Source organism: Gavia stellata, chromosome 1, assembly GCF_030936135.1.
Source record: "Gavia stellata isolate bGavSte3 chromosome 1, bGavSte3.hap2, whole genome shotgun sequence".
In the NCBI taxonomy this organism is placed as follows: Eukaryota; Metazoa; Chordata; class Aves; order Gaviiformes; family Gaviidae; genus Gavia; species Gavia stellata.
In genome coordinates, this window is record NC_082594.1 from 38248893 (window position 1) to 38272477 (window position 23585).

Consider the following 23585-nt stretch of genomic DNA (forward strand, 5'->3'; position numbering starts at 1 on the left):
ATTGTTTTGAATTTCTGAACATACGCATTGTTCACGCTGACAAGTAGACACTGAACAACTAAGCTCTAATAACAAAAGAAATACATGAACAAATACCAAATACAAAAAAAGAATAAAGGAACAAGACCAGGAGAAAGCTAGTCATAACAGACAGAAGTAGCCATTGTAAGTAGCAACTGATAGAAGCCAAAGCCATATGGAAACCAAAAGATTCCTCTTAAGATGGATTTAAGAGCAAGAGTACTAACTTGCAGTAATCAATTACTTCATATTTATAAAACATTTCAAGTAACATTAACAGTGGGATAATTCAAGGTATGATAATTTGTGAGTATAATATATATGCTATGCTCACGGTCTGCACATTAAAAAAAACTATATTTAATACAGTGAACAAAAGAAAAAGTAAAATATAGGAGAGAAAACCTATTTCACTCACCAAAAATATTTAAGTTTGTTTTCAAGATACAAACATAAAAATACTTTCTTAAAGGATAATATACAGGTCTTACTAAAATTATGTTTTTATACAGCAACAATTCTTGCAATTGCTTCTTTTTAAAGCCTGTTTGACATTAACAGTTAATTCTGACCAGAAACCTGAATTAGAATGACATTTTTAAACAGACCAAAGCAGAGCTGAACTAATTCTCCTCACTAGGAAAAGCTCAAAAGTATAAAAAAAAACCCTCTATGATCAAAACCTATTTTATCACCTTCCTCTACGCATGTCATCCCAGTGCTGTCTTTTTTAGCCATTTTTAGATTGTGCCTCTTATTCCAGGAAATAAGACACAAAAAAAATCACTTGGTCACACAGTCGTCTTATACAGATTTTAGAGCTGAAGCGGTTAGAGGTTAACTCAAGTATTACTCTCAAAAATCTCAACTACGCCTCTCCATCACATTTAAAAATATCTATTTATGCTTGAAAATTGAAAAATTATCAGGAAATGTTCTTATCCAGCCATAGGTTATTTCTTTCACTGCTGGATATCCATGGTAAGGCTTCAGCAAAGCAAACTGCGTAATGAATAATTTCCTGTGGAGGGATAAAGATCACAGTGATGAATGCTAATCTAAAAGCATAAGACTTATTACCCTATGTGGTTAATTACTTCGGAAATATATGACACTGAAAGCAAAACCCAAATGAAATATAAGAAACTAGTTTAATTAACAGAGCTCAGGCACAAAAAGGATCATCTGGGAACTCAAATAGCTAATTAATGTTATACTACAATTCTTTGTATAAAACAGAAATAAAGGAAACTAACAGTCAATAATAATTGATAACAGGATTCTTTGAAAAAACCCTCAACTGTACTTTCAGAAGCTGCAAAAGATGCAAAATGAAGTCCACTTCAAAAACAATACTTCATACATTCATTTAAACTGTCCTATACCTTCAATTTAAAAGCTTGTAATTCTGCTTCAAGTTCATTGATTCTTTCTTCTTTTTTTTGCAGTAGGGCCTGGGTCTCCTGATGAACTACAAAATCTTTTTCAAACTAAAAAGAAAAGAAAAAAAGAAAATTGTTGATACTAGTCATTCTGCATAGTTTCCCTAGATTCCAATTTTTCCTTTTGTGTTTCTTAAAACTCACGTGTTAACAACACTAAGGACATAAACAACGTATCTGCTATTCTAACTTCCATGTGTCCACTGAGGGGAAGTATCATCTCTATTACCACTACAAGTCTTTACTATATGAAATGGCATAAAGTACTAAACATATTTTAAGTTGGAATTAGACTGAGAAGCTTGAAAAATTGATGTACAGTAATACAGAATCTGTAGAGACAAATGAGTCAATTGTTATTCTCTTGCTGTTTATCTTGTTGAAGAAACTGATAGCTGTTCAAATAAAGTATTCAGTTAATTTTTGGGAGATTTATAAATGAAACTTTCAAATAAATAGTTGAAAGACTGTCAATTAAGAGTAACTAGACCACTTTTCTCTGCTTCCCAGTCCATCAGAAACATCCAAATTCCTACTTAAACACAAGAACTAATAGTAATTTCAAGTTAAAAACTATGCCACCTTCAGTTACACTATTCATGAAGCTATTATGTAATGCCCTGTGCCCATCTTATGATCACATAACTTAAAAATTACTTACTTTTCTGGAAAGTTCAGAAGCCCTCTCTTCACATTCTTCTAATCTTGCTTTATCGACACAAATGTCTTGAAAAAATAAACACACACTTGCACTTATACAGGGAACACAAGATTCTTAATAACATGTACAACTTTAACTTGGTTTTTAGAACATGCAAAGAAGTATAATACTGTGACCATTTCCAAGCATAGTACTTACCTATTAAGTGGTTGAAATTGATATCTAATCTTTTACGATATGTGAAATCTGGGTCTGTTCCACTTCGATGTAACACGATCTGGGACACACACTCATCAATTAATTTGAAATACTGTGGACTAAAGACAGAGATGAGTTCTTTTGCAGCCTATTTATTTATTAACATGTACTTAAAATCCTGCCTATGAACACAATAAGGTCAAAAGATTTGGGCTGACTTATTTCCATAAAAGGATTGGTGCAAAGCCCAAAAGTCTCAAAGGACAAATATATCTGGCACAAGAATGGTTTATACAAAGCCTGAAAAAACAGTGGACCTAAAGATAAACCATTCTTACATTATAAACTCTGCATCTCTCCCCCTGTGAAAATACAGGAAGGAAGGACTCCCTCCTTCTTCCTCCCAGTAAAAAAAAAGCTCTTCCTTCTACTTGATCCCTTCTGGTTTTGTGACTTTTGTAACTACAGATGCATTGCAGCCCTGCTTCAGTAAGAGGAATGAAAAGCACCTTGTTCTAAAATGCCAGGGAGTACGACAGCTGGGTCACTTGCCCAGGACATGCAAGCTGTGAATTCAAACCCTTTCAGGTGAAAGAGGTCTAGCACAGGTGTACCCATGTCAGGCAAGCACTCTTAACCTTTAGGTGTATATCTGTGCTAGACCTTGCCTGAAATAAAAGCTTATGCAGAATGCTATGCAGAAAACAGACAGCTTTCCTTCCCTGTTCAGTTCATATCCGGTTTCTCCAGTGTTTCCTCAAAAACAACACAAGCAGATTTTAGAAAGAAAAGTACCTGGCAGCTTCCAACATTTAAGAACTTAATAACTATTTCCCTGTAATTTATCTGACAAATTTTCCAAGAGACACTAAGGTGTTCACACATGACCTATAACGTATATTAAGAATACTCAATTCCCAACCAAAAGTTAGTCTAAATTAAGCACACTTTCAGAATTCTGTATACAGTGCACTTCTATGCATACTTAGTTTTCTCCTTTGACTTAAGTACACCACAAAATTACAATGCTACTACCATGATTTATAACCAATTAAGAGACCTGTCCTGATCACTTATACTTGCAGTCAATAAGGTTCAGATCTCAACAAAAATAGTTTTCTATATTTATATATAAAATTGTAACATAAGCAGAAGAGACAAAAACATATAGATGGCATTGTTATTCAAAGCTGACACTTTTGAACACGAGTTCACAAAGGAATACTCACAAATTGCAATGCGCACAGAAAAAGACTAAAATGTATTTATCATTACATTTATGGAAGAAATATTCTATTAATGACTAAATGACAACAAAATCCATAGTTAACATTTAACATAGCATTAAACATACCGTATAAAATAATCATTTCTTATCAGCAAAAGATGTTGGAGAATAGAAAGAAAATATCCCTCGGCGCTAGTGTCCTTAACTGTATTCCACACCATGTTGTAAACGTCATTTACTTCAGTAAAAGTGTTAAGGAGAGTAATAGCAAGGAAAAAATATTTCAGTCAAATGTTTACTGATAACATTTTTAAAGAGAAATTATGCCAGAAAAAAGTCCATTATACACTTTATTTTGTTCATGTTTCTCTTGCTGATATCAAAAGGATATTCTAGTTCAGATCTAATATCTTCTAAACGATGAGAGAATTCAATCATGTCTTCTTCCTTATGCTCATTGAATACTTTCAGCTGAATATCTAGTGCTTCATTCTTTATACATTTCAATTGCTGCAAAGAAGAAAAAGTAGAAAGGCTTGCAAAATTAGTGTTTCCATATGTAAATAAACCTTATCTTTTTAATAACTTACATAAGTCTACGTTATTTTACAGTGTAAAATTACAAGAACACATGAGTTAAGTTAAATATTCAAAAGGTAAACATGGCTTCAGCCTGGCTTAACAAGTGTCTGCACAACAGTCTGTCACATGTTCTGAATCAAAGTCCTAAAATGCTGAGGAATCAGCATAAAGTTCACAGAGCACATTTCACCTTTTCATTCTTATTTTAAGACTGATTCTTATATCTAACTGCTTATGCCCAGACTTAATAAAATGCCTTTGAGAATAGTTTATTAGAACTTGTTCTCCCATTCCCCCTCTCAAGCTCAAATAGTCCAATAATTTAAATAGTAAGGCAAAGAAAGACTACAAGACACTTACTGGCAATATCTCTTTCAATCCACTGCGCATAAATTCATTTCTGATGTGAAGCCTAAAATCCAAGTCATCAGGAGATGTAACAAGAGCATTGATGAGCTGCATGCAAGCTACCTATAAGAGAAGAAATATAAACTATTTTATTTCTTATATTTCAATATGCATCAGTCAAAAAGACATAACTACTAATTAGACATTACATCATGTTTAATTATCAGTCTACTGTAATCTTATAATTAAGATGCTTAAATTTCTTATCAGCCACATGAGCTATAAATACCAAACACTAGTTCACAAATTTCCATAAAAATGAAATATTTTCTCACTCCATTGAATTTTCTGGTTTTATAAAAATAGCAAGTTCCTTTAGTAAATGAACTTTAGCAGATAGTAAATACCTTGATAAGCATAGTTCTCAACATAAAACTACAATGTAAATATATATTTATCTATACAGATATATAAAAAGTTAATGACATAATAGAAATCGTAGAGGCTAAAGTCTGTCTGAACAGTGGAAAATCACAGAATCACAGAATCAGTACGGTTGGAAAAGACCTGTAAGATCATCGAGTCCAACCTGGGGGAAAAAAAAAAAAAAAAAAAAAAAAAAATGTATTAGAAGACACAAAGCTGATTAAACTAAACTGAGCCTGAATAACAAAATGGGCTTTTTTCCCTTCTTTTTAAAAATATTCCCTCTTTAAACATACTGAGTGTCATGGGAACCAGTACTTCAGCTCAAAAGCAAGCATCAGGTGAACTATGATGTCTGTATCAGTCTGTGGTTAACTAGTGAGTAGTCTCCCTTCCAAAGAATCAAGAGATCCATCTTGTAAACCCATAGCCAGGAGCAGCAGGAATCCACTGTCCAGATTCACAAGCCTTTAGAACAATGGCAACTTATTATTAATCATAAATAAGGATGAGAACAGCCATTATTTCCTATTTTTAGCCTTCATTGTTTGCACATCTCGCTTCAATGCATAGGAAATATGTTATTCATGTATTTCTAGCATTTTAGGGGGGGTTTAAAAGCACAAGTCAATTAGGATATGTCTTCTGGCTTAATATACTATGTAAACAAGTAAAGCAATCTGGTTCAAATACTTTCTCTGTTGTAAAGCCTTTTATAATCTAAAAAATGATGATGTGTTATGTCATGGTCAGGCAAAAGGCGATAGCGGGAACATCCTTTATCAGTCATCTTCAAAGTACGTATAATTACAAGTACTGAATTTACATATGGTCACCAGAAGAACTGGATGGCCAAGCTACTTTGATATAGATTGTAAGAAACAACAGCACTTATTAGATTTCCAAGAGGAACACGCAAAGCTTAAATGATAACACAGACTACAACCATGATCCTACATTTATCCTACTGCAAGGAATATAAGTATGAAATTAGTTTTACATATTATTTTAGCTGAACTGTTATAGGGGTCCATGGCAGTCAGCATAACTTAGGCCTACTTGACAACAATGTTAGCATATGTAGATGAACTTTAGTTAACACTATAGAAGAAGGGAATAGCTTAGTTATAAGAACAGAGATGTAACAAGTGTAAACAACCTATTAATCAATGTGAGAGCTGTGAACCTTTTGAGAAAATCAAGTCAAGCAGACTGAGCTCCAGCAGCTTGTTAGGGACAAAGTGTTAGAATGACCCAATTAAGCATCAGGCATTCTCCACCCAATCCCATAAATGATGGTATTTGGAGTCACTTGGAGGGAGAATCCCAAGGGCCCCACAACTCTGCACCAGCAGTTGGGACCACCTCTCCAACATTCGGAGATGCCTGAGAGGACAGGATGCTCAAAGGAGGATGCTGTGGCACAGAATGGTTGGAAGCACTATACTAATCCATCCAACACCTCTCCTGGAGAAAATCTGCCATGACAGCATCTATTCTTGTATTACTCTGTCATACAACACACCTTGCATCAACAGTAACTTCAAAACAGTAATAGGAGGAGGGAACAAGCTTTGTTCCTTCATCTTACTTGAATGAAGAGCTGAAATTAAGTTCTATTCCCCCAGAACATCTATGAAACTCAGTACATTCAAATACCTAGATTTCCATAACAATAAAAAAGAAAAGTATTGCTTTTATTTTATTGACATCAACAGGACAAAACACACTAAATACAATTATTTAAATCAACGACATTAAAAATGTTAAGATAGACTTCTGTAATTTACTCCAGTCTTAGACGATAATTATTCAAGCTACGACATCTAAACAAAATAAAAAAACACAAGTGAGGGATGGGGAATCAAAACTTCAGCTGATCGAACATGAAGCTGTATTAAAGCAGCCAAAAAAAAAAAAACGGAGGAAAAAAAAAAAGTTTGCGGGACAACTTGCAAAAAGTGTAAGTATCTACAATTAACACATCTTTTTCCTCGAAGATAACAAAAGAAGGAAGATGGCCAGAAAATCTGTAGGATCAGTGAAAGATCACAGTGAAAAGGAGTACCCAAAGAAAACAAAGGCCACAGCAACACTTCATTGAATGTTCTACTGGTGTGCGAAAGGTATTCCCAAAGTAGAACAGAGACACAAACAGGTTCGGTGTCGGCAGAACAAGTTACAAAACAGAGCCAACAATGAGAAGTCACAGAAAAGTTTTGAAGAAAACTGAGGATAAAATAACTTTAGTACTTGCTACTGCATTTAAGCTTTTACTGAAAAGCACGTTGACATCCAAGAAAAGGAAGATGGCAAAAATTATATTGATATTTACGAGGACATTTTCAGGAAGATCTGGACAACTACAAACTGGTAAGCTTGACTTTTTTACAGTGCAAATATATTGAAAGTATAATAGAGAACAAAACTAATGAGTAGCATGAAAAAAATGCAACATGAATAAATGAACAGTATAAATAAATGCAACATGGCTTTATAAAGCAAAATCCTGTTTCACAAACCCATTAAAGTTGTTTGAAAGGCTCAAGGAGCAGGCAAGAATGGTCTAATTGGCCTAAGTCTGGACTTCAAAAAATAAAAAAAAGCTTGTAAAATGTCAAAACCATTTAGAAAAATTTAGAAAACTATGTTAAGTAGCCAAATTCCAAAATACTACAAAATATTATTAAATTTGATGTTTAGAAGCTTCTTTTTTAAAAAAACTTTTAGGGCTGAAAGATTATTTGACTGTATTAAGGTTTGTGGAAGTAATGTTTCCTTGCTACTTTTTTTCTCATTGTAATTCCATCTTTTTATTTTATGCTAGCAAAGTGTGTAACATGTAAAAAAATAATAAGCATGCTAATAAAATAAAAAATAAACCACATATAAGGCTAGAAACTGCAAGGCAATGAAAGCCTGTTCATGTCCTTTCTCCATATTCCTTACAGTGAAATCAATTACACTATCACCTCATGACTGATAATAAAAAAACTACACATATTAAAGAGGACTATACCTATGGTGTGTTTTCTTTCAGAAGGGCACTGGCACTACATTAGTAGCAGTCAATTTTAAAAGAACTCATTTAAATAGGAATATAGGTAACAGGACTACTAGCTTGAACATTCTGTCTTAAAATATGTTTCCTTGACAAAGATCTTTCAGATTTGGGGCTTCTTTAAAGTTATAAATAAGAAACAATCCCCAGTTATTCTTCTCTGAACAACCCACTTGGAAAGTTGCTAAACTGATAACAATTTGGGGCTTTAACTGTCTCGGTAGATTCTTCATCTTGTAGTGCATGTCAGAACTATTCTTATGACACTTCTCCCTGAAATCTGTTATTTCCTTAATTTTATGCAATACAGTTCTGTACATATGTCTACAGTATTTTAGAAACCTAAAGGAAAATATGACTTAGTTAACTTCTCATTTATTTTCTTCAAATAAATCCAAACAAAACCTTTATATTACTCCTAAAGCCTGTTTCTGTGCATATACTGTTTCTAAGAGTTATTGTAATATTTGTTTGTTTGTTACTGCCAAAGCGTCACTCTACATTAGGTAACAAAAACTGGTGCTAACCCCAAAAAAGGAAACTACAAATACCAAAAGATAAAAAAAAATCCTTAGACATCCAAACCACACACAGCAATGAAAAAAAAATTAAATAAAATATAATAAAATAAAAATAAAATAAAAACATTTTAAAACCACCTCAGGTACCCAGTCCACTTTTCAAAAGTGGACTGAATAAAACCTTCCAGTAATTGTCTTAACAGGCCCAGCCAGCACGGGTTCATGAAAGGCAGGTCCTGGTTGACCAACCTGATCTCCTTCTATGACCAGGTGACCCGCCTAGTGGATGAGGGAAAGGCTGTTGATGTTGTCTACCTGGACTTTAGTAAAGCCTTCAACACTGTCTCCCACAGTATTCTCCTGGAGAAGCTGGCGACTCGTGGCTTAGACAGGTGCACTCTTCGCTGGGTAAAAAACTGGCTGCATGGCTGAGCCCAGAGAGTTGCGGTGAATGGGGTGAAATCCAGTTGGTGGCCGGTCACAAGCGGAGTCCCCCAGGGCTCAGTTTTGGGGCCAGTCTTGTTTAATGTCTTCATTGATGATCTGGATGAGGGGATTGAGTGCACCCTCAGCAATTTTGCAGATGACTCCAAGTTGGGAGGGAGTGTTGACCTGCTCGAGGGTAGGAAGGCTCTGCAGAGGGATCTGGACAGGCTGGATCGATGGGCCGAGGCCAATTGGATGAAGTTCAACAAGGCCAAGTGCCGGGTCCTGCACTTGGATCACAACAACCCCATGCAATGCTACAGGCTTGGGGATGAGTGGCTGGAAAGCTCTCCCGCAGAAAAGGACCTGGGGCTGTTGATTGACAGTCAGCTGAAGATGAGCCAGCAGTGTGCCCAGGTGGCCAAGAAGGCCAACAGCATCCTGGCCTGTATCAGAAACAGTGTGGCCAGCAGGACTAGGGAGGTGATCATGCCTCTGTACTCGGCTCTGGTGAGGCCGCACCTCGAATACTGTGTTCAGTTTTGGGCCCCTCACTACAAGAAGGACATTGAGGTGCTGGAGTGTGTCCAGAGAAGGGCGACGAAGCTGGTGAGGGGTCTGGAGCACAAGTCTTATGAGGAGCGTCTGAGGGAACTGGGGTTGTTCAGCCTGGAGAAGAGGAGGCTGAGGGGAGACCTTATCGCTCTCTACAACTACCTGAAAGGAGGTTGCAGAGAGGTGGGTGTTGGTCTCTTCTCCCAAGTGACTAGCGACAGGACAAGAGGAAATGGCCTCAAGTTGCACCAGGGGAGGTTCAGGCTAGATATTAGGAAAAAGTTCTTTACTGAGAGAGTAGTGAAACATTGGAACAGGCTGCCCAGGGAGGTGGTAGTGTCACCCTCTCTGGAGGTATTCAAGGAACGTGTGGATGTGGCATTGTGGGATGTGGCTTGATGGGCATGGTGCTGTGTGGTGTTGGGTGGGTTGGTTTTTGGTGTGTTGTGTGTTTTTTGTGGGGGTTTTTTTGGTGGGTTTTTTTTTTTTTTTTAGGTTGGACTTGATGATCTTACAGGTCTTTTCCAACCTTAGTGATTCTGTGATTCTGTGGTGTGGGTTGTGGTGTGTTTTGTGGTTTGTGGGTGGTTTGTGGTTTTTTGGGTGTTGGGGTTTTTTTGGTTGTTTTTTTTTGTGTGTGTGGGTTGGTTTTTTTGGGTTTTGTTGTTTTTTTTTTTATGGTTGGACTTGATGATCTTACAGGTCTTTTCCAACCTTAGTGATTCTGTGATTCTGTAACAGCACCCAACAGAGAAGAAATTAGGACTCTCCTGTTGAACAACCAAGTATTTTTGGACACTCAAAAAGCTCCTCATATTCAATATTTGTCTGTCATGTCCTTTAAAATCTTGTTCAGAACATGTGGCCTTTTAGCCCAGTTATTTTTGCTAGTAACAGGCTACAGGCTATGTATTAAGCTAGCACTACATGCTTTCAGACTTGCCAGGCTTTATCAAGATTTGGCTTGCCTGCCCGGAGCTCTGTTTTGGCTTATTTAGCTGCAACAGGATTTGTCTAGTAACAGAATAACTGTCACCCCGCTAGTTTTAGATCTTGCTTAGCCTTGTACAAGTTTGTGGCACAAAGTTTACAAAGTTTACCTTTACATACATTTCTACAACTAGCAGACAGCAACATGACCCTAAATAAAATGCAGCATAGAAAAGTAGAGGCATGACATGTGAGCAGAGACATGTGTTAGCACTACCGAAAGCAATTTGATTAGACCATTAAGACTTCATTTAGACTAACAACAAATTCTTGGCTTTGAATATAAGGTGTATTCCTTAGGCCTACAAACTGTACAAGTTGCAGTGTCACAACGTGATGGAGAATCTGATCAGCCTCATCTGTAATTTGGACACAACAAATAGTCAATAATGCAGGCAACCAAACCAGTTAAAATTCAGCTCAACTATACCTTACAGAATATATTCTCTTATTATCTAAGCATGGGCTGTATCCTTATTCTTAAACCTTTCTGTATTTGTTTTGGTAATTATTCCAGCTTTCCTGGAATAATTAAGACAAAGATCTACTGGATTTTGTTAGCAAACTATTTCTATAGCAATACAAAGACAAAGTAATAGTGAAAGCTCCAAACAGAAGTCTACAAAAAGCAGAATGAGAAAAGGTTATGTAAGAGGAAGTAAACACAAGTTTAAGCAAGGCATTGCTTAGACATCTACTTTTCAGTAATTCGCTTCATGAAAACTTAAAAAAAAAATTTAAAAACATTTTAAAAAGACTAATGATAAAGACAACAGCAAGAACCTATTACTAGATCATAACCATTTAAAACATGCTCCAAATGACACTATCATTCAATATCTAGCAGTTAGCATAAAATACTTAAATCACACATGATAGCAATAATTTGAAATTCATTCACTTAGAAGTAGATTGCAGCAAGATAGATCTGTTTAGCGAACCAAAAACCTGTAAGAAAAAAACGTGTTAATTCTGTCAACTAGAGAAACAAGCTGGTGAACATTGTAGTAACACTGCAGTCTGGAAAGTTAGATTTTGGGGGAATATGCCAAAACCAAGAGAAAGAAAAAAATACCCCTCTTAAGCTTAATCAACAGCTCCCAAGTGGCTTATCAAAAGGCAGTTTTAACCAATAATCCAGGGAAGATTGAAGAGCAAAGAAACCTTTTGCTATCCTAAACTTCGCAGTTGAAAAAACAATATATTACTATTACCCTATGTTTGACAGTAAGTCTATTTAAAAAAGTAGCAAGCTTAGTTCAATTAGTGTCTGTGTATAAGGCACAGGAATAAACTCAAACAGCATTCTTGAGAGTTTTCCAAGACAACACAGTTCAAGCTTCAGATACCTGCATTTATAAGCCTATATGTAGACAGGTATCTATATGTAGCTATATGCATAGCTAAATTCCCATTCTTGTTAATAAGTAACCTACTAGATTCTTCTTTAAAGATCTTCAGAAAGATTCTAGATTCTGAAAGATCTTCTTTATGACACACATGGAGTGACCAGGGCATTCTAGGATCCATTGTCTTTACTGACTAGGGACCCAATTCATCAGCTTAAACTGGTAACATATGGAACACGTTTTGAAATAATTTGGTAGTTAGCTGACGCACTTGACAGATACAATGTGAGCAACTGCCGAAATAGCCAAGAACAGTAGGTATTGTACACAGGGAAAGAGGAGCTTAAAGACAAAAACTGGTAAAGAACTGGTTCTCAGGCCAGAGACTGAGCATAATGAGATGAGAAGGAACTGCGCAGCTGCAAGAAGAAAGTTCAACTAGCAGACACTAGAAAACGACCACCAGAGACCCCCGAAGACCCCCTCAAGAATTTAAACCGCATGCGTAAAGACTATGCAAATATGTTAATTAGTTCCCTGGAAATAAGATGAATATGTATAACAACTCTGGGAAAGCAAATGCATATGTATGTAATAGGCCAATATAAGATGCAAACTAACACTGTTTAAGTATGCACGCTAGGAGGAACTATCCCCTGTGCATTCTGCACCGCAATAAAGAATGCCTCCTTTCTATCACAAAAACAAGCTTTAGACAGTTCTTTTACGACTGACTTTTCTGGTAACAAAGCATGAACACACAGTATACAGAGTACCATTACACTTGCTTCAGTGTATCCCATCTGCCAATCCAGAAGAGTGGGAATCTCCTAAAGGGACTGTGTCATATCTATAAAGGCGTCTGAAATGCTATTTGAAGTTCACGCGTGGGCACCTTTGATTTCCATTGGTTACGTGAGGGTTTAGACATCTAGCTCAAATGCATGATGGGTTGGCTTACTTGCAGACTACATCCTATTCACAACGTCCTACATTGCTAAAAAGAAAGATCTGCCATTTACTTAGCTCGTTTGTTCCCAGTCTACAACGTTTTAAATAAGTCTGGTATTCTACCTCCAGCTGTGTCTATTTGTTTAGGAAGAAAGTCTCAACCACAAAAATGCCTCAGAAAAACAAAAAGTAAAGTCTGTCATGATTTTTTTTAAATTACAAAGACAGAGGTACATGACTTTTGTTTAGAAATACCATATTATGACTTTCTCATCTTAAAGTAGTGCTAAATCTGTTTAACAACATGCTTAAAGAATTCTGAACATTCAAAGACAGACCGGTATTTAGAATTATTAAATTATCATTAGTTTTTAATCATTAAATTATTATTAGTCAGCACTACTGACTTCAGATGTAACAATAGTCAAACAATGAGTTTGTTCCCTGCTTCTAGAGTGTCGCTACTAATCAAAGAAATGCGGTAGAAATAACAGATATGGTAATTTCTTCCACAAAAAGAGACTGCCCAGTCTCTAATGCTGCTAATAAAGGGTCAGACCAAAGAGAAAACAGAGTCTAAAGAGTTGAAATAACTTCTTAAGGGAGAAAGAAAGCTGCAGATAAATAATGCTTTTCTTCAAGTGCTTGTCTCTATGTGCGTTCATACTACACACAATTCCAAGGAGTATCCACTCATAATTATTTGTCTTCAATATTCCTAATTAAGCAAAAATTGAAAAAAATTATCCCAAATGTAACACCATTCCTTGACAATTCTCCAAGTACGTAACACTTATGTAAAATGTTTGTGACGCTCCAGTTGACAGCTCTAGAAATGCCAACTCTTGGGACACAGAACAATCAGCGACTGCTTGCACTTCTGCACTTCACTTGAGTGGGCCCTCACTGCATTCTTTTACACTCAGTTACCTTGGCTATGATTCTGTAAACAGACTGACAGCCTTTCGAATTTGCAGCCATGGGCACAAGATGGGAAAGCTGTGTCCATATCAAAAAAGATGTCTCATCTTCAACAAATGAAGAAATACTTCTGCTGAGGTAGTATGAGATTTAGTGAAGATAGGTAAATTAGCTTTCTAGGAAGGCAGAAGTCATTGTGAGCAAAACATTCTGGGCAAATGGCCTATATTGAAACCAATTCATGAAGAGCTGTAGATTCTGTAGGTGGAGGTATTTTGTCAGTCTGCCCTTGAGAAGATGTCTGAAGAAGTGAAATTATTTTGGGCTCTAACAGTGAAAGGCATATGGTAATACACAGCTCTCTGGTGTAGCTTCTAAAATTTTGTTGCAGCGCTGAGGACTGCAATTTCTAAGTACTCTTTCTTCAAGGGCACCTCTAACCAAAACAGTAATTACATCTTGAGAGTATCCTGCTGTTTACACCAGGCATGCAGTGAAGGCATTGTAGAAGCACTTTCCTTTCTTTAGGGAAAAGCCAAGAGCATATCTTTCACTTCACCTCGCAGTCTGGTTAGATGCTCCCTTCCCTTCTTCATCTCTAAAGAACTGCAGCTATGTATAGTCCACCACGTTAGTTTTCAGAGGGCTTTCGGGTCTGCAAGTGTATTCCATGTGGAATGCGTTTAACACCCTGCTGCCACATGGTAGGGAAATCTACAGTACTTGACTTAGCATGTTTATTTAAGAGAGGGGCATATATTGCTGGGATGCACACACATTATTTTTGGTAGGGAAGAACTTGGCAGTTCAACTGAATGTCAAAATTTTGAATGCTTTCCTCCATGAAAAACTAGACCAATGAGATCAAATATATTCTGCTAAGTGAGAAGTTACAGCTTGAAATTCTAATCCTCTGTGATTCTAACCAGTGATGTCTACCAAGTAACAGGATGCATTTTCTGAGGATTCCACAGTGTGTACTTCAAACTTTTGTTTCCCTCATTTCACGACCAGACAGAATATACCTGGTCTAGTGGTCACATTTTCTAGTGGAAAATGTCAGGTACATCTCAGTAGCTCAGAGCAGCTTTTTCCTTGCATAGACAAGACAATCAATATTAACTATGTGGTAAGTATGATCTTATGACATATCTTGCCCATTTGAATAAGAAGAACTATAGTAAGATTTTCTGCTTCACTTTTATCACTCTTACTGAAAGTATGCATACGTAGAAAAATCTGGAAAGATGATGCATATTTAGTTAAATTCTGATTGCCAATATTAAACTGGCCGTAGATTTGGCTTTAGTACAGACACTAAATTGATGTTCATCAATTATTTGCCCTTGCTAAAGACAAAAAATTCTTCGTAAGGCCTTTGAAATGTACCCTCCATATGCATGTACATTTACATGGATCTTAAATAAATATTATCAGTCTCCACATTTAGATAAGGTGAGCTTTGCTCTGATTCATCCTATTACATACACAGGTATGTAAAGGAACTCATTAGCACAGAACAACCAAGGATCACCAAGTGATTCAGCTAGCCAAAATATCACAGACCGTAACATCTCACATTCTCTTATTATTAGATGAAACAGAAAGATGAAATGGTATTCCCTGACAACTAAAAATACTGAGAGGGTAATGCTACTGATGAATAGATAAGACCTTTTACTTTGTCATAAAAACGCTTCTCCTAGGACAGACATGAAGCACCTGCAATTTCCACACAGATGATCAGTGCTCTTTTTTCAGGAACTTAATTGGAAAAGGAAGAATTGCACCTTTGTTTCAATGTTGTACCTCTTTTCAGTTCTAACTGGAAAATTAGAAGGATCTGACATCTGCCACTAGAAATATATGAAAGAAGAACAGCACCTTCCATTAAACCGCCTACTTGAGGAACAGTGATGAAAGACGACGATTAGCAAGTAGAAGGATTTATGTGATTCTACAAGAATGAGAAGAACTGGGCAACACACAATTTTTTGTTGTTGTTGCATCGTTGTCTTAAATACATAAAAATGAGTTCTGTCGGAAGAACTGTATTTCCTGCCTCCGTGAATTGAACAAGCAAGGTATTAGACTTTTTCAGTTATCGTCATAAGTATACAAGGTACCAGATTGCCTTATATGCATTTTCTTGAGCATGGGCTTAAGATGTTAAACTACATTTACTTTTAGCAAAACCAGAAACTCAGTATTACCCCTGCCTGTCAGAGGCCGTCTTGGCTTAGCGACCATGAAATGACAGAATTCTCAGTTCTTGGTGAAGTAAGGAGCGGGGTCAGCAAAACCACTACCATGGACTTCCGGAGGGCAGACTTTGACCTCTTCAGGACACTGGTTGAGAGGGCCCCTTGGGAGATAGTCCTGAAGGGCAAAGGGGCCCAGGAAGGCTGGATATTCTTCAAGAAGGAAATCTTAAGGCGCAGGAGCAGGCAGTCCCCATGTGCCATAAGAAGAGCCGACAGGGAAGACTACTGGCCTGGCTGAACGGGGAGATTTTGCTGGGACTCAGGAAAAAAAAAGGAGAGTTTGGAAGAAGGGGCAGGCAACTGAAGAAGAGTAAAAGGATCTTGTTAGGTCATGCAGAGAGGGAATTAGGAAGACAAAAGCCCAGCTAGAGCTCATTCTGGCCACGGTTGTAAGGGATAACAAAAAATGTTTTTACAAATACATTAACAACAAAAAGAGAGCCAAGGAGAATCTCCATCATCTACTGGATGAGGGAGCTGGCAGAGGAGCTTGCCAAGCCACTCTCCATCATTTATCAACAGTCCTGGTTAACAGGGGAGGTCCCGGACAACTGGAGGCTTGCCAACGTGACGCCCATCTACAAGAAGGGCCGGAAGGAGGATCCTGGAACTACAGGCCTGTCAGCCTCACCTCAGTGCCAGGGAAGATTATGGAGAGGTTCTTCTTGAGGGCACTCACAGGGCACGTGCAGGACAACCAAGGGATCAGGCCCAGCCAGCACGGGTTCATGAAAGGCAGGTCCTGCTTGACCACCCTGATCTCCTTCTACGACCAGGTGACCCGCCTAGTGGGTGAGGGGAAGGCTGTCAATGTTGTCTGCCTGGACTTCAGCAAAGCCTTTGACACTGTCTCCCACAGTATTCTCCTGGAGAAGCTGGCGACTTGTGGCTTAGACAGGTATACTCTTCGCTGGGTAAAAAACTGGCTGCATGGCCGAGCCCAGAGAGTTGCGGTGAATGGGGTGAAATCCAGTTGGTGGCCGGTCACAAGCGGAGTCCCCCAGGGCTCAGTTTTGGGGCCGGTCTTGTTTAATACCTTTATCAATGATCTGGATGAGGGGATTGAGTGCACCCTCAGCAAGTTTGCAGATGACTCCAAGTTGGGAGGGAGTGTTGATCTGCTCGAGGGTAGGAAGGCTCTGCAGAGGGATCTGGACAAGCTGGATCGATGGGCCGAGGCCAATTGTATGAGGTTCAACAAGGCCAAGTGCCGGGTCCTACACTTGGGTCACAACAACCCCATGCAATGCTACAGGTTTGGGGACGAGAGGTTGGAAAGCTCCCTGGTGAAAAAGAACCTGGGGGTGTTCATTGAAAGCCCAGCTGAATATGAGCCAGCAGTGTGCCCAGGTGGCCAAGAAGGCCAACGGCATCCTGGTCTGTATCAGAAATAGTGTGGCCAGCAGGACAAGGGAGGTGATCACAGAATCACAGAATCACTAAGGTTGGAAAAGACCTGTAAGATCATCAAGTCCAACCATTAACAAAAAAAAAAAAACAAAAAAAAAAACCACAACAAACCACACAAACAAAAAAACACACCACACACCACCATGCCCATCAAGCCACGTCCCACAATGCCACATCTACACGTTCCTTGAATACCTCCAGGGAGGGTGACTCCACCACCTCCCTGGGCATTCTATTCCAGTGTGTTACCACTCTCTCAGATCGTGCCCCTGTACTCGGCGCTGGTGAGGCCGCACGTTGAATCCTGTCTGCAGTTTTGGGCCCCTCACTACAAGAAAGACATTGAGGTGCTGGAGCGTGTCCAGAGAAGGGCAGTGAAGTTGGTGAGGGGTCTGGAGCACAAGTCTTATGAGGAGCGGCTGAGGGAACTGGGGTTGTTTAGCCTGGAGAAGAGGAGGCTGAGGGGAGACCTCATCGCTCTCTACAATTACCTGAAAGGGGGTTGCAGAGAGGTGGGTGTTGGTCTCTTCTCCCAAGTGACTAGCAACAGGACAAGAGGAAACGGCCTCAAGTTGCACCAGGGGAGGTTTAGGCTAGATATTAGGAAAAATTTCTTTACTGAGAGAGTGGTGAAACACTGGAACAGGCTGCCCAGGGAGGTGGTTGAGTCACCATCACTGGAGGTATTCAAGGAACGTGTGGACGTGGCATTGCAGGGTATGCTTTAGAGGGCATGGTGGTGCTGGGTTGATGGTTGGACTTGATGATCTTACAGGTCTTTTCCAACCTTAGTGATTCTGTACTTACATTCTCGAAGTATGATCACCAATCTTGTCTTGAACCAAAAACATTTAAGCATGCTTTCCATAATTTTGGATTTTATGAAACATAAAAGGGAGAATATCCTTTGTGTTCAACAAATGCAAGAAGTAGATACATAGAGCTCTTAGTTAAAATACAAAAATAATCATACTGAGGCTTTTTATATATTCAGCCTTCAAGTAACAAAAACGTTAGTCCATTCAAAATTGAAAAGGTCAGTTGTTCGTGTCAAACTGACTGCCACAAAGCAAGCCTACATATATCAAGCAGATAATCAAGGCAAGCATGCCAAGTAACTGACAACTGTAAACTTTTGTCTCATTAAAACACTGTCAAATTAACCACCAGGTCAATGTCATTGTTATAAAAGTTTACAACTGATTCACATGAGGAACCTTGACTTTTCTGGTCTTAAAAGAAATCTAGCAACCATTTGTGGAGTTTCAAAAAGAAAAAAAGCCTTTTAGTGGAAAGAATGTGTTCAAACGGACGTTTATGTAAAAAAAAGAGAAGACAACTTTCATTAAAATTTTACATGTCTACATAAGAAAAAGCAAATGAAATAACAACATGTTTCCTTTTTTCAGGAATTTTAGTTTAACACTCTCAGTAAAGCCAAACTAATACATTTAGCTTAAGTATTGCAATTGTAACATTTAGAGTAAATTCTCAAGTTTTAAAAATTTTCCTATCATCTATATCAGAGGATAACAAAATACCAAATGGAGGTATAGCAGAATCACGATAAGACATAACTAGTAGAAAAGCACTTGTTTAATATCTGAAGAGTAGTCCTAGAAAAATAGAAGTTGTTACTGCACGGTTAACAACTCAGCTGAAGTTTTCTGTATGGATTCAGTTATCTCATCAGTGGTATCTCACTAATGGAGTTGAGCATCACTGTAAACAGCGAGTATGAAAGAGGTCACATTTATAAGAAAAGATCTAACTGGTTAGAAATAATGAGCTATGACCTTTTTAACCTGCATATCAACTGTCTCAACTACCATTAATATTGGTATCTACCTGTTTCTTAAAGGGGCTGCTTACCAACAACTGTTCACAAGGGACTGTAATTTCTTAAGCCTATTCCTGAATGTTGATCTAAACCAGCTACCATCTGTTTACCATCAGTTTAATCTGCAAGGCATATTTATAGATTTAGAGAGGCCCTTATAAATTTATTTAATTTTTAAAAAGGGGGAAATGGGCGAAATGCCCATTTGGGTACCCATCATGGGTAAAGGGAGAAGTACATAGGATTAATTTGACTTACCTGCTGCTTCAAATAAAGAAAGGGGCTGATTTTAAGGCAGTTTTCATGTGCTTTTTGAACTCTATAGAAAAGGGAGTTATAGATAGCTTTTTTGTCCCTCATTAAATCTCCACAAATGCAAATACATGCAACTCCTGAAAATTCAGGATCGCATTTGGAAGCCTAACACTCAAAACAAAACGCTGTTAATTTCAGGACTCTGAATCCCTAAAAGCTAATAAAGAGCAGTCAGACAAGTACTGCTTTTTACACTATTAAAATTTAGGCATCTCATCAGTGCTGTGATGGACCTGGAAGTTCTCAAACCCTTATAAACTCTATAAAGAATACAGGCTCTTAAATTCTCTTAAATTAGATACAATGTTCTGAAACTGGAAAATATAATTTCCATGATCTAAAGCAATTCTCTCTACTGAATGAAAATATTTTTAAAGTTTTTATTTATATCCATATTCATGCCAAAGAAAGAAGAAAGCTGCTGAACCAATATAAAGACACTAAACTCCCATTATTCAACATTAAAACCAATTTCTGCATTTAGACTTTTTAATTCTTTGACTGATTATATTAATGAATAAAATTTTCTTAATACATATTATATATACATTTTTACCTTATGGATTATACTAAAACAATATAAATAAGCATAACAGAAATTCATCAGACTTTTCATATTTTTATTTCTCAGGTTGATCAAATAAGAACAAAATTTTTTACTTATATCATGACCCAATAGCAAAGTAAACAAAGCAAGTAAAACAAGCAAACCAAGAAGGACTGAAAAACACGCAAACCAAAAAAGCCCTAGATGCAGTGTGTGCATGTTATGCCAAATGTTATATTGTCCTGAAAGTCTGACATGCCCAAGCTTGCATGCCTGGCCCAAATTCATACTGCCTACTATCTCAAGGATGCTAAAATATCGAGGGGAAAAAAAAAAAAAAAAAATCATACTGAACAGGAACTTGTTAACTGAATATCATTCATCTTGAAATCTAACTGAAACAGAGACCCCAGAGGAGAAAAGAAATATATGAGATCATATATTTAAATTTAATACTGAAGAACTGCAATGATTCTTGCAAAAATACCTAAGGTAAGGGGATCTGCTACTACAAGAAATTTATGTCCAGTCTGGAAAATGCAGACTCAAAAGCCTTGGAAAGCAGGAAATTTGTTGTCTTACAGTCTATACTTTCCTTCTGCAGTCCCTTTCCAACTGGAGCTCAAAGCTTTTTCTCCCTCTCCTTGCTAATCTTAACTGTAGGCTGAGCCTGACACAAAGCCTCCCAGACACTGCCCAAATAAAAAAATTATTACTCTACAGTTCTCCTTACAGCCCCTTTCCTGCTCCACTCTGGCCTTCTCAATATAAGGTCTCCTTTTTGACCCTTAAAGGAAATTACTATGATTTTCAATACATTAACAAAATACACAAATCTGAAAAAAAAAAAAAAAGGTAAAAAAGACAAATCTTTCCGCACTAAGCCAGAATCAGTATCTTCCATATGAAATCAGTATCAACCTGATACACTTTTAAAAACAAACAACAAATGAAATATAAGAACAAACAAAATATCCTACGTTTCCAGCCAATAAAAATTATTGCGGGGGGGAGAGCCTTCTTGAACCTGAAGTTGACTGTCTGAGGTTCCTAAGCTACTTTGACTATCACCACTGGTAATGGAGTGCCGTATGGATTACAGGCATGTAGAAATCTTCAATGTTGAAGCAAAGGAAGGAACTAGAGAATCCATAAATTCTTTGATTTACTTTTCATTCAAAATTTTTAACTCAGTGTAATAAATCCATGCTGAGATAAACAAACATTTACAAGATTAAAAAAAGAAAAACATATTAAAATTAAAGGATTGTCCTTCCCTCAGTTATCACTTCACCTGGTAAATTACACCATGGCTATGTATTCCTACTGCCAGAAAACTGAGCAGTAATTCAAAGCTGAATTTGTCCTATCATAGTAACCGATTCCCACTATGGCTATAACAGCAAGATTTAAAGAAAGAAAAAAAAATATTGCCATCAGATCTCTTGCTCAGGACAGAGAACACAGGGATAACTATGCACACTACAAAAAACCAAAAGAAACAGAAGGTAACCATTTGTTTGTCAAATCAAAGAAACTGAATTTAACTGACTTTATACCGGATAGTAATTTTCTGTCTCCTTCATCTTTTATATGATATTCCCTTGACCTCAGTTTAGCACTCCTAGAATGTGCATTCCAGAATGCACTTCAGAAAACAAAGTATTTCAGCAATTAATTTCACAAACTGTCTTTCTTTTTTACCCAGTATTATTTACCCAACAAGTTTTACTACAAATTAACATCTAGAGTACTAAAACGGGTTAGAAAGCAACTTATTCAGAGACTACAAATAAAAAAGGTAAATAAGTAATTGTAACTGTAAAAAGCTCTATTCTAGAATGAAGAGGCATGAAATCACATAATAGGAAGCTGAAGATGGGAGCATCAAGGGATGCCATTTAGAGGGACGTTGACAACCTGGAGAAGTGGGCCCATGTGAACCTCATGAAGTTCAACAAGGCCAAGTGCAACGTCAGGGTTGGGTCAGGGCAATCGCCAGTATCAGGGCAGGCTCAGTGATGAATGGATCGAGAGCAGCCCTTCAGAGAAGGACTTGGGGATATCCATAGATGAAAAATTAGATACGAGCCAGCCATGTGTGCTTGTAGCCCAGAGAGTCAGTCGTATCCTGAGAAGCTGTGGATGCCCCACCCAAACCATTCTATGATTATAAGAAAGAGTAAGCAAGGAAGGACAATTTTTCAAAAGAGAATCCTGTTGGTACTGGCATAATTCAACTACAAATGATTCTCCAACTTCAAATATTTCTTTATGGTTAGCTTTTCTGTGAGACAGATGAAACAAACAGCAATCTTTACTGTTAGACATGGACTATTTAATACAAAAGGTGACAGTGGAGTAACACAATCATTTCTTTCAACCCTGAGATTCAACTTTTACTATTTTTGTAATACTCACAAAGAATAACAATTATAAACAGCGTGCAGTTCAACTGAATTACATGAAAATCAATGAGTTAATATTTACACTCTTAGACCAATTATTTAAAATGATCATTCCAATGCACTATAATACTTTGTGTCTTTCTGTGGTAAACTCTATACCCAACTGAAGCAAATTGAAAATAAGGTGAAAGATTTCTTTCCTCAGACTTTCTGGGTGCCATTTTATGAAATCATGAAGTGGGCAGGAGGGACAGATTTCCTGCTGATTTAAACATTAATAATAAAAAGCAGTTGTCTAAAAACTTGCTTTTGTACTATTATTAATCTTTAAGTTTCAGCAAATATTCCCAGAAGTGAGATAATCTTTTTCTATCTGAATATATGACTCATGATCGTTTTTAAAAGGCAGTGTAAGTTTAACTCCCAAAGTCTGTAAGATTTGGGTGAAGAGAAATCAACAAATCAACCTGTAACACCCCTGTGTTTCTCAACAATGAATCTTCCCACAACACATTTTAAAATATATTATAAAGAACTTTCCAAAATTTGACCCTTATTTGAAACAGTATCCCTCCTCCTTTGTATTGTAATGACTTGTTCATCACAGAAAAATAAGTCATTTCATTTTAACTTGTTGCAGAGGTTTGTAAAAAAAATTCGCTTACTTGCAGCTGAACTGAGTTATCCTGAAGACCTTCTACAATAGGAGAGAATCTATCAACGTTCTTTTCCTCTGCTGCTGCTGTTACAGCTTCCAAAATTTTTTCAAGGCTGTAAGAAAAGAAAAGCATTTCACTCAGAAGAGATATTTAACCTTGTTGTTCATTTTTTATCTGAAGAGCCATGTTGCCAAAGTATTCACCTGCCTCAATTTCTTGCGTACAAATTTAGGAAGTTTAAGCATTACTTGTTTCCTTTGGAGACTTTTGTAGCCGAAGAATGACATACTAGATTACAATGCTTAAGATACCTTAAAAGTAATGCTAAAAAATTTTAAGCAAAAGAATGGCTACATAACTACTTCTATGTAACCAGTACATCCACATGTCAAAAAGAAAACTCTTATTGATATGACCATAGTAAAAATCACAGACAAAGGTATTCTGAAAACTGACAGTATA

The 23585-nt window shown here is 37.3% G+C and overlaps 1 protein-coding gene across 1 annotated transcript in view; it reads right to left on the reverse strand.

Moving 5' to 3' along the window:
• Nucleotides 1-23585, reverse strand: part of DIAPH3 (diaphanous related formin 3) — a 254424-nt gene that overhangs the window by 182047 nt on the left and 48792 nt on the right. Inside the window, exons 9-15 of the mRNA XM_059831346.1 lie at nucleotides 23130-23235; nucleotides 4493-4603; nucleotides 3942-4060; nucleotides 3677-3793; nucleotides 2323-2441; nucleotides 2125-2189; nucleotides 1407-1511 (exon numbers count right to left, since the gene is read on the reverse strand). Of these exons, the coding sequence (XP_059687329.1) occupies nucleotides 1407-1511; nucleotides 2125-2189; nucleotides 2323-2441; nucleotides 3677-3793; nucleotides 3942-4060; nucleotides 4493-4603; nucleotides 23130-23235 (742 nt within the window). The remainder of the gene's footprint in view (nucleotides 1-1406; nucleotides 1512-2124; nucleotides 2190-2322; nucleotides 2442-3676; nucleotides 3794-3941; nucleotides 4061-4492; nucleotides 4604-23129; nucleotides 23236-23585) is intronic.